Here is a 17165-nt window from a genome sequence, read left to right on the forward strand (position 1 = left end):
CCTTCCCATTATGCTAATGCTAAAAGTGGCTTCAGAAGAAAGCTTGTGATTAGAAAGATGGTGGATTTCACTGGTAGCAGTCATGGCTAAAAACAATACAAAGTGGATATTCCTCACTAAGATTCTGAAGTAATAGTCTATAAGCAATTTTTCACATGAGAACCCCATGCCAAGGATTAGATTCAGCCCTGCTCTAAACTCAGCAGATTTCAAACTAGGAGCTGAATTTACATACTCTATCTCTGGAGGACTGAATACCGATTTAATTTCTCCGATATGTTCACTGCCAGATATTTACAGGCTTCTTGGAAAGAAGAGCACACAAACTCCCCACATTGTTCTCACTGATACATCTTTAAAGGTGACTTCTCTACAAACACCTTCAACTGAAAATTAAGTCTTCAGCATCAATAAATTATCATTGAACTGATTCCAGTTAAACCATTAAAAAGAAATCCACCATGAAACCCAGAAGACATAAGGATGTAATATCAACTCAGGAAATATGTGCAACTAGAGCAACAATTAAATCTGATATACTAAATAACTCTGGCCCATCAAATAATAGGCAGTCTTTGATGCTAGTAAGGAAACTGTGATCAGGTCCTTAAAAAACAATGGCCAAAAAACCCCAGCAGATCTCGAAATGGAACAACTGTGGAAGGTAAAAAACCCACTGGTCTGCAATCCTCCAGCTTCTCTCCCTCTCCAAGACTTTTAGCTTAAATTTACAGGACAGCGGCTCCTGAATGAAAACAGTAGATTTCTAGGTATTTGTGTCTTTCTTCTTAATAAGCAATACCAGCATAAGTGAAGGTATCTAGGGACATCACTTCACTGATAAGTGTTCATATTACATGACATTGATTCTTAGTTTTCTTGTCCACACAAAAATTCTCAGCACTTAAGTATGCTGAAACCCCTAAAATCTAGTTGTCAGCATAAAGCCCTCCTTGTTGGTTGTTATTTTGGTTGGTTGGTTTTGGAGGTTTGTGTGTGTTTTATTTGGTTTTGCTTTGTTGTTGTTTGTTTCCTTCCTTGAGCTTTTCACAGGAAATATTTGGCAAAGGCTGCCCTTCTTTAAGAAACCTCTTTTTTTTTTTTTTTTTAAATAACAAAACAGATGGATGGGGTGTTAGAAGGTTGGATTTGGAAAATGGCAGCAGCTCTGAAGTCTCAGCGTAAACGCATTAATGTGATCATTGCAGACTGGCTTACGCTTGCGCACCAGCACTATCCCATTGCTGTACAGAATACACGCTACGTAGGACAGGAGATAGCAGACTTCCTGGAATGGCTGGAGGTAAGAGCTACTTCAGCTTTTCAATTAGCATGTGTGCAGACAGCTGACAGAGTCCCACACTCTGAAAGCAAGCACACATCACAATTTGCAAGCTTTTAGTTAAGTAAAATGAGTTTATCTATGCTCTGTTTCTGCTTTAATGCAGAATTCAAGCATGACATTGTGTTGGGCTTTTGCCTCCATTCTCCAAAAAGAAATATTCTAAAATAAAGGCTTAGAGATCCAAATTGTAAAGGGAAACCTTGTAAGAGGATGTGTCTCACAAAGCAGATGACATGAAGGCAACAGTGAGTACAGAACCACAGTAATGCAGTGACTACTCATCAAAACACCTGCCACATAGGAAGTGGTGGCCATGGCTGGAGTGAAGAGGCTGCAGACAAGTCTGCAAGGCATCATTGGTCTCCAGCACTAAGAACAGGAAAAATCCCAAATATTAGAATGAGATCATTCATACAAACTAGGCACCCCAAGCAGCTCTTACTGCATCTGTATTACTAATCACTGTATCAGTAGTACTAAATTAAGCTACCTAACCTGAAGTAAAATTATACTTCTGTACCTCACCATGAATTTTTGAATATTTTTAAGTACAGTGATGGTTAAGGTGGAAGGGAAATAGACTGCAAAGCTGAAAAATTTGTACCAAATACCACTGAAGGGCTAAGCTGCTTTCAACAGGAATGACTGGGCTGGAAGTTGTCAGATAACAGACCCAGTTAGGGGCAACAGGCACAAAAGATAAGGAAGAAGAGCCAGAGTATTCTGACATGACAAGAGATGTCAGATCTTAGTCAAACGTAGTTTAAGGTGACAGAGCCTGAAGTTGTATTTTGAAGTTGTTTAATTATTGAATGAATCAAACAGTGGACTTCATTCAGTTTCCAGGACACAAAACAGTGTCAAGCCTGTGATTTCTCTAGTGTCAGTAAACAGAACCAGACTTGAGTTCAAGTTACTCCTTGTTCTAGCATTCTAGATAGCTTCTTTTCTACCTCATGATACACTCCAAGATTTAAATATACCATAAAATTTCACAGCAAATGAACTCTCTCAAGCAGTAAACCTTCCTTCTGTTGAGAAGCCTCCCTTCTGCGTTTAACAGCTAAAACCCCCTTCATTCCAACTCCCAGAACTAGCTTTACACTATGCTTCTGTCTGCTTACAGGCAAGCATTTGAAATATCAAACCCTACGGTGCTGTGCAACACTTTAATAAAGAGTAAAAGTTAGTGCTCTTAGTCCAAGACTTAAGAGGCCATGATCAGTAACAATCTCAACAGCATCTATCTCAATGACACCTGCCAAGAAAACTGGTCAGATCTTGTGATTTCTAAGAGCTACCTCTCTCACAAAAAAAGTTGCAAGTTTCACCTCATCTTCACAAGACGCAAGAATCAAGACTGAAAAGTCACTTCACTGGGACAGCCAGTATTCACAATGAAATTAAAACAGAGGCTTGCTTTCCTGCAACAAAACCATGACACATTTTTCTTTACAAGTCAGAAAAACTTTGAGCTTTGCAACTTGAAAGAAATGCTTAAGATCTAGACAGTATTGACTAGGCAGAAAGAAGGGCCTGAGGCCAACTCTGCTTCAATAGGTTTGTTTCAGATCAGATACCCAGTTTTGTACGACCAGTCTACAAATGTCATTGCTGCAGCACTTGTCATGCCTGATCAGGGGTTTGATACTTTGGTTTCTTATTTGGCCTGTGCTAGCACCTCAGGAAAAAAAAGCAAGGCATTTTCTACAAAGGACTGTTTTACATTGAAGTTAAGGACACATACCAACTTTATAATCACAGGAAAGACAAATGCTGCAGAATAAAGGCAATGCACATTTGCATCACTTGCAACAAACAGCAACAAAAATCACGCTGTCTGTGTAGAGTTTTCCCAAGCATTAAACATGTAAGCAGCAGTTCCAAAATGTGCGGCATTTTCCTTCTGCATGAAAAGGAGGCAAACAGCAACATTCAGCCAGCAAAGAAATTTAGTGCACAATCTATGCATCTCACTTGACCTTCATCATCAACATGCAAATTTCTTGTGTTGTAATTCATGGAAATATTTGCTATGAGCTAGGAACACATTGTTTACTTTTCACATTTTATGCATTTAAATCAAGCTGCTGCTATCTTCCAGGAATCCATTCAATTTTCTAGAAGCAACGCTCATCTAATTGGGTACAGTCTAGGAGCTCATGTTTCAGGATTTGCTGGAAGCTTTATCAGTGGTACAAAGAAAATTGGAAGAATTACAGGTAAAAGACTTAACATTTCAAGAAATGTAACAGTCAACTAATTTAAGTTGTACAGATATTGGACATGCCAATTTTGGGTCAGTATTTAGCTGCCGATTAGCAATATTTGTCACAGTTTATAAGTTTCATCCCGTTGGTTTAGAAATGTAACAAACACACTTTTAAAATTCAAGTGTCGCAGTATTTCTAGCCTTGGTATTTCCTAACTCAGTCCAAATTATGACATACAGAATACACAAGAGTGAGGACTACAAATCACAGATCAAAGACTCAAGTAACATGTTACTTGAATTTATCCTGTATCCACTCCCAGTAACACTTTATAGTAAATGTTAGCTACTAACATTGGTGTACTCTCTGCTGTATTAAAAACTGGATGGATGACCAGGCCCAAAGAATTCTGATAAATGGAATTAAATCCAGCTGGTGGCCAGTTACAAGTAGTGTTCCCCAGAGCTCAGTATTGGGGCCAGTTCTGTTTAATATCTTTATTAATGATTTGGGTGAGGGGATTGGGTGCACCATCAGCAAGTTTGCAAGTAACACTAAACTGAATGGGAATGTTGATCTGCTCAAGAGTAGGAAGAGATCTCTCACTGTGGAGAGATCTGGAGAGGTTACATTGATGGGCTGAGGTTTAACAAGACCCAAATGCTGGGTCCTGCACTTTGGTCACAACAACCCCAAGCAATGCTACAGGCTTGGAGAAGAGTGGCTAGAAAGCAGCCCAGTGGAAAGGAGCTGGGGATGTGGTGGACAGCTGGCTGAACATAAGCCAGCAGTGAGCCCATGTGGCCAAGAAGGCCAACAGCATCCTGGCCTACATCCAAAATAATGTGTCAATCCATAGTAAGGAAGTGATTGTGCCCCTGTACTCAGCCCTGGTGAGGCCACAGCTTAAGTACTGTGTTGAAATCTGGGCATCACAGTACAGGGAGAAGACTGAAGTCCCAGAGCATGTCCAGAGAAGAGCAATGAGGCTGGTGAGGGATTTAGACAGCATGTCATAGAAGGAGCAGCTGAGGGAGCTGAAGTTGTTTAGTCTGGAGAAGATAAGGCTAAGGGAAGATCTTACTGCTCTCTACAACTACCTGAATGCAGGTTGTTGGTCTGGTGTCGGTCTCTTCTCCCAGGTAACTAGCGACAGTACAGGAGGAAATAGGTTTAAGTTGTGTCAGGGGAGGTTTAGATTGGACATTAGGAAAAACTTCTTTACAAGAGTGGTGAGGCTGCTCAGGGAGGTGGTGGAGCCACCATCCTTGGAAGTGTTCAAAAAGCGTGCAGATGTGGTGCTTCAGGATAGTTTAATGGTAGTTGGTTTACAGTTGGATGCAATCTTAAAGGTCTTTTCCAACCCTAATGATTCTTTGATCATTATCTTGGCTCAAAGCCATTCAAACACTCTGTTCCTTGTTAGCCATTTTATAAAGAAAATTACCAAAAGGAAATTGTCTAACTATGTTTGAGTTCTCAATTGTGGTACATTGGTCATACAATGACTTAAGTGAAGCTTTACAAAGTTTCAGGTCCCAAATGTGGACTAAAAGTCAGCCTCGTTGTGAAATAATAGTAAATAACGGGACCGACGCCTTCCAAAGGCCTCTGAAACACAAAAGCTAGAGTATGGAAGAACAAAGTTACATAACCACCACTCAAGTGACAAAGCAGTAGTGAGCATGGTTTGTCCATAATAAACACATTTATCTCTGGGCCTGTGTCCTTGGGCATGCAGCAGGTACTGTTTATGAAGTGCCTTTGTTTACTTTTCATTTGGTGTAACTACAAAAAGTCTGCAGGATAAGTGCTCCTAGTAGTGCTTTTATCAGCGAAAGACCTTGCTAAAGTACCAGGATTATTTGTTTTTAAATATTTATTACAGACTTTCCTCATAACAGTAAAAGGACAGCCCATCCACATGGTATCACAATGGAGTGTTTGCATTTATCATAGGCCTTGACCCTGCTGGTCCCTTGTTTGAAGGAATGTCACCAACAGACCGTTTATCTCCAGATGATGCAAACTTCGTAGATGCAATTCATACATTCACTAAACAGCACATGGGACTGAGCGTTGGCATCAAGCAGCCTGTAGCTCATTTTGACTTTTATCCCAATGGAGGCAGCTTTCAGCCCGGCTGTCACATCTTACACGTGTATAACCACATTGCAGAATACGGAATTCATGGTAAGAGCCAATGGCACAAAGTGGGAAGCAGCATTGCAGCTGCAACGACAGTATCTTTAGGAAACTTTGCATATCTCTGTAGTCTTAAATATGCAAGGAAAATTCTTTTCTAGAAATTGGTTGTCTGATTTTCACATGTACTGAGTTCAAATCATTCCTACTGACTCTAGTAAGGAATCTGGCTGTCCATCACTTCTGAAAATGAAGTCAGGAGCATCCTGCTGTCAAGCACCTCTGAATAGTTTCATGGCATTTGATTTAGCAGCAGAGAAAATAAGAAAATTTATTCTAATTAAGCCAGATTCATCTAGTATGCAATTTCAAATTAAACGAAAAAAAGGGCTGTACTACTCACACCTTCTTAACTCACCTCTTCTCAGCTCCCCATCCTTCAGCTCTGCAGTTGATGCTCTCTCTAGAACCTGATTGTCAGTGTTCCAGGCTAGGTTTTATATATCGAAGCTTATTTCCAATGTACCTAAATGTAAATGTAAGAGAAACTGATGCAATATACTGAGAAAAGATAAAAGTATTGATGCACACTGACAACCAGAACTGTTCAGTGAAATACCCTAAGAGCACTGTTCACTCAACATGCTGCATTGCAAAACTATTTCTCAATTATTGTTACACTATCTGAAAGCAGACCTTACTTGTCAGCAGGTAATTCATGACAAATATGAAACCAAGCATCAGCTAGAAAGCTTCTCAGTGAAGATATACAAAACTAGTCCATCCTGATATAACCCTGTTACCACAGAAGAAAATAACTTTTGGAATTTGATGAGGCTTAAATAAGGAAGGGGGGGGAATTAGTATTTTTCTCAAAGTAGACCCATGTATTTAATAAACTTTAACATACTTAAAACATATTTAATATACTTTTTGCTCCTTCTTCCCCAGTAGCTGGAAGCAAATCAGTTCAGCATAAGAGCTCGTTACAGTATTATTGCATAAGCATCCAAAAGACAACCATGTTCAACCATTCAGAATGAGACTTGCCAGTCATATAACAAGATCTGAAAGACTGCAAGTAGCCTCATATTGTATTTCATATTGACCATAACAGCCAGGACAGTAAAACCAAGATTCCTATTTACTTTCTTAGAGTCAGGCTAGAGAAGTCTAAGCAGCAAATTATTTATTGTCATGTTGGTTCAGACAAACTATTTTTGCATTGTCCTAAAAGTAAATTTGCCACAGTGAATGATGTATGAGGCAAAAATCACAACATTTTAGTAGTAAAGGGGATGGGAGTTAAAACATCATATGTTTACAATTGGTTACTGTACTTTACTGGAATGGTAAAGAGGAACAATGGCATGCAAAATTTTGTTGTTTGCATTTTTTCAAGGCATCGCTCAAACTGTGAAATGTGCCCATGAGAGGTCAGTTCATCTGTTCATTGACTCTTTGCTTCACACTGATAAACAAAGCACAGCGTACTGGTGCAACGACATCAACACCTTCAACAAAGGAATGTGCCTCAGCTGTAAGAATAATCGCTGCAACACACTGGGCTACACCATCAGGGAGGAAAGACTCCCCAAAAGCAGACGACTCTTTTTGAAAACAAGAGCACAGATGCCTTTCAAAGGTTTGTGGGAATATATTACAGTCTCCAGATTGACCACAAAGTGTGAGAATGAGCCTAATGTTTGTGATGCTATTTACCCATTTATTAAAGCTTATAAAAATCTATGTGAATAATCAATTTGCTGAGACAAATGAGAATCCCATTAGACTGTCTTGGTGGCTTTTCATCAAGTTCCTGAAGTAATTTTGCTGCAATACGGTCAGGTCACTGTCAGAACTGGGAAAGTGAACCGCTCTGAGGACACAGCATCCACTACCACCACACCTGGGCATGAAATGCTATTCCTGTGTTGCATTCTCTGAACACAGGGACAGTTTCAGCTCATGTTAAAATATCTGTGCTCACTGCCTTTGATTTCAATTTGAAACACATTGCGTTTTTATGCTTGAAACCGGTTTCGCTTCAAAAAACTGTCCCTGGTGCATACGCAGACATCAGTGCCCCAGACAATGGTCTCCTTTCACAAAAGCTCCCAAACAAGGCAGCAACTGTGGGAATGTGTGTACAAAGTCATCTTTGTGACACTAAAAAAAAAAAAGACAGAGGGAGAACAGAAAAAAGAGGATCATGTGAGAAGCCCTAAACACGACATATTTGAGAAACTCAGCATTACACTTCACATCTTCATGAAATCTGACATATCATTTTTCAAGATAATAGCATTGTATTCTGTAGTGTACGTTAATCCACTTCTAACAAAAAACCAGTTACAAAGCTGTTAACATTTATAAATAAAGCTTCAACGGGACCCTGAGGCAGAATCAGAGAACATTAAGGGTTGAAGGGCCCTTGAAAGATCATCTAGTCCAACCCACCGGCAAGAGCAGGATCCCCTAGGGCAGGTCACACAGGAATGCATCCAGGCAGGTTTTGAATGTCTCCAGACTTTCAATGTCCAGAACTGGACACAACAGTCCAGATGTGGCCTCACCAGGGCAGAGCAGAGAGGGAAGAGCACATCTCTGGGTCTACTAACCACACCCCTAGATACCTCAGGCCTTAGCCACAAGGGCACAGCTACCTGTTTCCCTGGGAGTTCCCTCTGTGTCACAGTTTCTCTCGACCAGTTTTTGGCCAGGTTGGAACCCCATCTTAACCTGACTGCACGACTAAGCATTCCAATTTCCAGGATGCACCCAGACGACTCCCCCTTTGCTGCTTGGTGCACAAGGATCTGCGTCCAGGGTGTCGCCCACACGCTGCGCGCCCTCAGGGCTTCCTTGAAGAGGGGAAGGCTGTGAGCAGCGCCAGTCGCCCTCGGCACGTTTAGGCCTCATTCAGACCAGGCGCCGGGCTCCACCCTCTGCTCATGCCGCCTCAGCAGCCCGCCCATCAGCTGCCAGCCCCTCAGAGTCGCCGCCTTGGCTGCAAAAAAAGCACGAAAAAGAGCTCCTTGCCCGGTCCTTTTGGCGGCGATTCCCTTCCCCAGTGCGGACTTGCCAGCTCTAGCTGGGGTCCTCGGCGAGAGTTTTGATAGGACTACGTCGCCCCTTTTCCACAACAAAACCCTAGGCTCTATCAGAACAGACACCAGAACAACCAGTTTTTACAGCAAGGGAAAACTTGGTTCTCATGGGGTTTGCAGCAAAGAATAGGCCATTTTGTTTTCTGCCACCTTCTCAAAAGAAAAGGTATCTTTCACTACATACTACAAAACAGCAACAAAACCTACAGCTTTTCTTCTAGTAAATACTTTCAATGGGAACCCTTGAAGCTCGGGGTGGGGGGGAGGAAATACAATTGAAAATCTGTGTATCTATTTAAAAGAAGAACTTCCTCAGCAGCCTGGTGGAGTCATTCTCAGATCTAGTGAAGCCTGAAAAAAGGAAATGAGGGAAGAGCACCTTTCTGTGCAAAAACTAGCATGCAATGTTTACCAGAAGAGTTTCCCATGTGTAACTTGACCATAATGCAAGGGTATATACAATTTTCAAAACAACTGTGGTTTTGGCTAATGGAAATTTTATTTTTTGTTTATTTTTAAAATTAACAGCTAAATCTGTTTTGTTAAGATGCCTGGCAGAATCATCAGACAGTTTTCAAATCTGTCTGACAATATCTACATGCATGTGACCTCTAATTGATGTTGGTGGTGTTTGTTTGGGGGTTTCTTTGTAACTTGCTAAATGTCAAACTGCTTATAATCAGTCCACTGATGATTTCTTCATTCTGATAATATTCAGTTGAAAGACTTTCCTAAACACTATTCTTCTAGAAGCCCACCAATCTCAAAGTATTAATGACATCTTTCTTACAGTACTGTGCTTGAACAAGGGCACATTGTTAATAGATGCATGTTAAGCACAATGTATCATTATGCAGTCAAGGAACGTTTGAGAGTCATCTGTTTTGCAGAGCAAATTTCTAGTAAATCAGAGAGAAAGCCTGACTACATTGCATGAGGTCTTCAATCTATGTAATAGATCTCTACCCATGTCCAGTCATAAGGATTTGCCTGTTAGAATTTCTGGCAAGATCTCTATCGAAGCTTCAGAAAAACTGAAATATTTCCCATGAAAGAGTATTTATCCTACAAAGCGTACTCAGCCTGCATTGTATTTTTTTTTCCTCCTTCCTTTTAAATAGAGCAGCAGTACCACAAACCCTCCAGGATTACAATAGCCCAGCAACAATCAGAAAATAACACATTTTCATTTCAAGAAGTTAAGTTTTAAAAATAAAAGATGGAATATCAACTAAGTTTCTGCTCTGAAAGGCAAAAGTCTTCTGCCTGAGAAATCTACTGCTTCTATGATCATTAACTTCATCACTTTGAAAACTCTTCCTTTCTATAGTCTATCATTACCAGTTCAAGATCCACTTCATCAATGAAATCGAAGGAAAGCAGCTAGAACCAACATTTACCATGTCTCTGACAGGCACTAAGAAGGATGCTAAAAACCTGCCCATCACACTGTGAGTATTGATATTACATGTCATTGTACAAGTGAGAAACAAAGTGCCAATTTATAATAGTGTATCATGTATACTATTACACTGTAAGTGAAATCATTAGCACAGCTAAACCTTCACCCATAATTCCTTAAAATCTCAAAACTTTTACAATGCTTTTACAGTTTTTGCATGAGAAATCTCCATAAACAAACTTAATAATCTTGGAAGTTTCCATTAGTTATCCTGTCCATTTACCTTGTGTCCCTCTCATGCTTAGCACAATTAGGTCTAACCAATTAAAACACAAATAATAAGCTGTAATTTAAGGTAAAGAATTTTTAGGTATTTCTCATGATGGACAAAGGCAATAGTGTGGGTCAGCATTTGGTGTAGATGCTATTGTAAGATGTCTTTTGCTATTAGAAACCACTACTGCTTCACTAGCTGTTCAGGCTTCTTCCACATCTTCTTTTTTAGCATGATGTCCTATTCTTTATGCACCTGGAGGAAGAATATCCTAGAGGCAGTAATGTGCCCCCCTGGAGAAGGAGGAAATACAATTTGTTGTTTGGTTTTAAGGAGAAGAGAAACTATTTATTTCTCCACTTTAATCCACAATAACTAGGGCAGTGTTATTTTGATTTGTTTTATTTTGGTTTGGTTTTTTTGCAGAGTTGAAGGTATTAGTGGGAATAAAACCTACTCTTTTCTTGTCACCCTGGACAATGATATTGGTGAGCTAATAATGATCAAGTTCAAATGGGAAGGAACTGCAGTTTGGGAAAACATCTGGGACACATTTCAAACCATAATACCATGGACAAAAGGTACTCATCGACCAGGACTTATAGTGAAGACAATAAGAGTGAAAGCAGGAGAAACACAGCAGAAGTAAGTGTAATGAAAAACACAATTTTTCTCTAGTAACACCACAGATGTTTGGCACACAGGTTATTCTAGTTCAAATAGAAGCATCTGAGTCCCAGCATTCATGCTAAATGTGAATTTATTCATGTACAACTTCTGGTTTTCCCCCCTCCGCCTCAGATCAGACTGTATGTTTGTTCTCAGGTCAGATATGACTAGTAGGAATGTTTTGGCTCATCACTGTCATTAACCTGAATTTAAGGCACAGTAACTTCAGGTGACAGTTTTGTTGATACTTGGGAATAGAAGATAGAGAAGGAAATAGCACACAGATACAAGAAAGAATTTTAACAAGTTCTGCAATGTGATTTTTATACACAATTAATGACAATAACTGATGACAGTTTCTGACTTGTTTTTAGAAACTGATTATCTCACTCCATAACAATGATATGAAATTTCAAACAAAGATACCATAAAATATTGATTCCAACATTAAGGCCATGAAGATTCAATTTACTACTTACCCCAAAATATGCCAAATCTTAATTATTTCATTTTTACTATCTACTTCATAGAGGATCTACTTAATTAGAAGGATCACATACAGAATTGCATAGTCATCATTCATTGAAGATGAGGGGTTTATAATAAAATTCCCTTATTGTTTGCTCATTCTTGAGTCAGCTTAGTGTCTGATAGTTGATAATGAATCACTATACTATGTAGGCTGTATAACGGGTTCCTGGAGTGGTAAACTGTGGAAACAAAATTTCAACTACAGCCATTTTGAAATTTCTGTAATGGGTAAACAATGTGAGCAGTTCTGCATAACAACAACACTATCTGTGCTTCTGCATACCACAGTTTCACTGCTATTTGATAGTAATTTCTGCATTTCAGTTGTGCAATTTTATATATAGTATGAATTCAGAGATCTGAATTTGTCAGCTCAACAGGTTATAGGTTGGACTGGATGATCCTCAAGGTGTCTTCCAACTTTAGTTATACTGTGATACTGTAACAGTGAAGTAGCATCAGAGAGCCGTTTTTTGAAGAAAACAAAAATTGTTAATGCAAACGGAAGCCTGTGTTTGGAGGCTGTGGGTTTGATGTTTTTCTCATTTGTTTTGTTGGGTTTTTTTTGAGACTGGTATTCCTTTGTTTTTCCCCTGCTGATTTCTTTGAAACTAGATCAGCAAGTATGAGTGAGCCCTTTTCTCTATGTACTGCAATGCTAACTCTTTTGACTGTTCATTCACACACAAAAATTTCAAGTAGAAGAAATAATAACTAAATTTGTAATGATTCCCACTGCTGTAATCCGTGGAGAAATTTTAGCTGAGCAGTTTAATTAAGATTAATGAGAAAAGTGGCTTACCTTTTAATTGTGGTTCAGTCTTAGAGGTGATTTTTCCTTGCTACAGTCTCTCTCTCACTAGCGTAACTACTCCAAACTTTCTGTAGAACAACACTTATTGACAGAGCTGCACTTCTTTGATACTGACACAAATGAGACAATTAAGGCATTTCTATAAAACAATTTGTGTGTGCTGGAGGCCAAAGTTTTCTTGGGTTTTGTCCCCCTGAAAACATTTTTTTTTGCAAGTATTTTCCTCTCCTAACCCCGCACTTGGTGCATGCTCCTGTCATAAACCAAACAAACTTCTGTAACATATCTGTTTTAAAAGTGATGATCCCAAATCAGTATTGACCTAGCTGCCAAAGTAAATTAAAAGCATAGTATACACAGCAAATTAAAGAACTCTATTTAAATACAGATTTTTGTACCTTGAGGAAAAAGTATGAAGTCTGTGAGAGAATTGGTATACTCATTTTTGGAGCCAGAAAGCTCTAAATACAGATTTAAACACAGATTTTTTGTACCTTGAGGAAAAAGTATGAAGCCTGTGAAGGATTGGTAGATTAGATTGGTGATTGTATGCTGGGTTTTTGTTCCGTGCAGTCTGGGCATGTCACGGTTATGGAAATGTTACCATTGATATACTGTATTAATGCTTGAGGAGAGAATAAAAGAATATTATTTCAGTCTTCTTGGAAAGACCAAACATCACAAAGAATTAAGAATTTTGGAAATTCAACATTGGAAAAAGATAGCAAACAGAGATGTGTTTTGCATTGTCTTGTGCTCTCTTGGCACTAGAATGAACGTAACTTTACCTTACGTTTTGTGCTATTTACATATATGGTGAATTTTTCTTACACTGTCTGATAAACACACAGAACATAACAATATAAACTTAAAAAGTAGTTAATCAACAGCTATGATAAGCAATAAAATATTGGATTCCAACCTATTTGAACTCCAAATATGGACAACATTTCTGTACCACATGTAATTGATGAAGTTGTTGGCACGCTACATAACTCATTATTAGCAACCTCACAACTAAATATTAGTAGTCCAACTAAGTACTAGCAGGCCAAATAATACAATCATCACCATCACAGAAATAGTGACAATGACCACTGAGAATACAAAGACCAAGTCACTGTGTTATGGAGAACAGCATGCTATGTATGGTATCAGAAAGAGATGGAGGCATTAATGCACTCAGTAAAAGGGAGTTGCCTTCCTTTTTTCTTTTTACTCTGTACATACTGCCTATCAGCCAGATGCAGCTCTTTCCTCACAAGCCTGTAAAAACAATCAGATATCTTACTGTAAAAGATGAAGTCAGATTCAGTGTATCTCGAAAGCAGAGTTTTATGCAAATAGTAACATTTTTTATATGCTGTTCTTTTCTAGAATGACATTTTGTCCTCAAAGCATTGACAACCTTCACCCAACCCAAGCAAAAACATTTGTGAGATGTGAAGACCACTTTCTGAGTCAAAACAGAAAATGAGCAAGAACAACAACAAAAAAACCCTAACTACTCACCAAAATAAATTCTGGTACAACATTTTTAATGCAACTGTGTATTTTTTAATTAGAATATCCTGATAGATTTAGAGATGCTGAAGAAAATACATTTAAAAAAATGTAGATTTTGTGATGCAATGGTAAGGTGAAAGACGGGCTTTGCTTATTTCTATGAGTCTACTCTCAAAGTGATCAAGGAGCAATTTTCATCAAAGGCAACTGCCAATTGTAAATGTTATGAAGTTTTATTTCTAATGAGCAGGTATTTTAAAAAAAGATTACTATTTGAAAGAATCATTGTCATAAGCCTTTGAAAATGTTGGGTTTGCTCAAGGAAAAATGAAGCCTCATTTTGCATTAAATACTTTACCACACTTTACCTGATAGTGACTACTATCAGTTAAAATTTTCCTAAATTATCTCCTAATGAAGAGGAAGTTAAATAATTTATAGAAGAAATTATTGCAGTGCAGATAACACTGTTAACCAAGAGTTTCAACCTTTTACTTTATAACATTTGAAAACTAATATGCATCTGAACATACAGAATGCTGGGGCTCTCCGTCATAACCATATTACAAGCCAAATAACTGTATCAGGTAAAAATGCTCTACTAAGCTTTATCCTGTTGGAAAATGCTTTGCTGTCTAATTCATTTAAAGGTAGTGACGTAAATGACTAGTAATTCAATGGTTTAAATGATGCTTAGTATACTACACACAATGCTACCACAACTGAGTTCAGTTAACTTTGGCATTAGAATTATATTCACCCATTCAAACAAGGTCTGAGATTTTTAGATCGTATCACTGTATAGCAAACTCTAACATGATCTGAAACTGCAAAAAATGAAAATGACAAAACCCTGAAGCATCTTCAGTGCATATAAACAAACTTTATAAATACAAATATATACAATTACCTTGATTCCTCTGTCAGAATGTAAAGTACCTAAAGAAACATTATCTCTATTTTTTATTTTGTGGTTAGTGAATACTGAAATAGAAATCTGCATGTCTGTCATAGTATTTCATTTGTCACTTTGTAATGCTAAGCACAAGATTAATTAAAAACTATGTTTCTATAACTCTGTATTCTGATTTCAGTGTTCTCTACATGGCAAAAGATGTGCAAGGTAGTCCTGAGACCTGGAGGAAAGCGTATTTTCTATATCTAAAGAGTGCAAGGAGTTTTGAATCAAAATATACGAATGTTATCTGGATTAAAGTAATTATTTGTTTTAAAGTATGGGGAGTCAACAAGTGGAACAGTCAGCAATCCTGCAAGCAATGAAGCAATCAAGTGCTGAATACAGGCATTTCTTACTACCATTCAGAATATTAACTTCTAACTTTTAATAGCTGTTTTCAATAACTACCATTCCTTTAAACAGGAATATTGAATAAACAGAAAGGCTGACTAAATATGATAGGAATGTTCAGGACAAAGGTACAGACCTTTAGCACCAGAAAGTTTTTAGATGACATTTGCCTTGCTACCCCTTGTTTTTATTTTATACTTGCAGTAGCTATAATCCACTGGAGAAAATTGCTAGAGACCCAGTGACAGTGTTTTTAAAGCCATGAAGTAAAAATGGACTGTGTCATGAAAAATGGTAAGACAAAAAACAAATGACAGTGTGCCCTGGCCACTTCAGTTTTCCAAAGCATTATTTAAAATGAAACAGAGAGAAGTATGTGCATCTGGCTAACTCAAATTATGCATCTCCCTAGATAATTTCTAGAATTCAATCTTTCTCTCTCCTGGACAAAGCTGAAGATCATGTACTTTTAGGGTTGCTTATAAAATAATTGTCTATTTACAGAAGAATTGAAATACATTCATTGGAATGATCAACTTTTTAAACTATGACCTTAGCAACTTCCTGAACCAAATCACACCCCACCTCCTACAAAAAACCAACAAAACAAAAAACCCAAACTCTCACACGGAAAACCCACAACACCCAAAAAAACCCAACTAACCAACCAACAAACAGAAAACCAAAAGGGCTTTGTTCAGAAGGTATTGAAGGATGACAGAGCAACAGAATGTCTACAAAAAAAAGGGACTGTGCTTCTCCAGTGCAAATGCTATGATGTTAGCTATGGCGAGACAGCTTTTATTGAGATTTGTATGATGTAAAACATATTGACAAAGCCTTTCAATAATGACTTGCCTGTAGGTACACATACCTATGCACTTAGAAATGTTAGACAGTAACATGAAAGAAATACAATTTTAATATCACTTGCTTGGGTACAAAGACCAACAAAGCTATCAAAACGTTAGGAGAAACAAGCTTGAAAGCATAAGTTCAACAAAAGCAGGTGGAAAAAAGGTCAGATGGGTACAGTGTGCTGAAACTCAAGTAATGGAGATACTGCAGTTTGAGGACTTCTAAAGCTTCTTGGCGACGGGGGGGGGACACAAAACAGGACCCACACTCTCCAGTTCACCTGCAACAAGCTAGCATACCCTCACATAAGACATCTTTTTAAAAAGTCAAATAGGAAAATGAAAAGTTCATCATTATTTGAACTCTTGCAAATATGAAGATACTTTTTCTAGTGTTGCGTCCAAATAAATCCTGTCCCTGCATTTTGATAGCATTGTAACAATTTCTGATACAAAAATTAAAGTCCAAGTTGCTGCATAGTTAGTCTTAAAATGCTTAAACACAGTACTAAAGTCACACCTAAATGCAGGTGCCTATAGTGGTGCCTTACTTCATACTCATGGAAATTACTCCCAACTCAGTCCAAACAATCAAAACCTTGATTACCATCAGGAGCCTAACTCCTGCCAAAGCAGGCCCAGCTTAGAATGATGTAATGACTACTGTCCTTTCACTCACCTCTCTGTAATAATAAGCATCCAATATTTGGAAGTAAAAGTATCTTCTTTCCTTTTTTGTATGTTTTCCCTGAAAGAAACATTGGAACATTATTTAAAAGGCAAAGAATATAGATTACTTATAGACTCTCTAAGTTTCATAGCTTGAGGAGTTCGGTGTTCTCACATTCACACCATATTGACTATACATGACTCTGCATCAGAGGTGAATGTAAACATGTAATGACTAAACACTAAGAAATACAGCTATTTAAGTTTTCCCTCAGACACACTTTAAAATAAACATAAAATTTGTATTTTAGATGCTTAGAC

At 38.2% G+C, this 17165-nt stretch overlaps 1 protein-coding gene across 2 annotated transcripts in view; it reads left to right on the forward strand.

Annotated features, from left to right (window-relative positions):
* The window catches only part of LIPC (lipase C, hepatic type), a 41859-nt gene extending 26775 nt beyond the window's left edge, over nucleotides 1–15084 (forward strand). The window contains exons 3-9 of one of the 2 annotated variants that reach the window (XM_068143949.1): nucleotides 1124–1303; nucleotides 3450–3567; nucleotides 5518–5751; nucleotides 7106–7348; nucleotides 10144–10264; nucleotides 10916–11134; nucleotides 13881–15084. In XM_068143949.1, coding sequence (XP_068000050.1) covers nucleotides 1124–1303; nucleotides 3450–3567; nucleotides 5518–5751; nucleotides 7106–7348; nucleotides 10144–10264; nucleotides 10916–11134; nucleotides 13881–13980 — 1215 coding nt within the window. In that variant the 3' untranslated portion in view covers nucleotides 13981–15084. The remainder of the gene's footprint in view (nucleotides 1–1123; nucleotides 1304–3449; nucleotides 3568–5517; nucleotides 5752–7105; nucleotides 7349–10143; nucleotides 10265–10915; nucleotides 11135–13880) is intronic. The other variant, XM_068143950.1, reaches the window with a different exon arrangement.
* Nucleotides 15085–17165: the final 2081 nt, after the last annotated feature.

This window comes from Melanerpes formicivorus, unplaced genomic scaffold (genome assembly GCF_026170545.1).
Source record: "Melanerpes formicivorus ecotype bairdi unplaced genomic scaffold, bMelFor1.0.p_v2 SCAF_10, whole genome shotgun sequence".
Taxonomy (NCBI): Eukaryota; Metazoa; Chordata; class Aves; order Piciformes; family Picidae; genus Melanerpes; species Melanerpes formicivorus.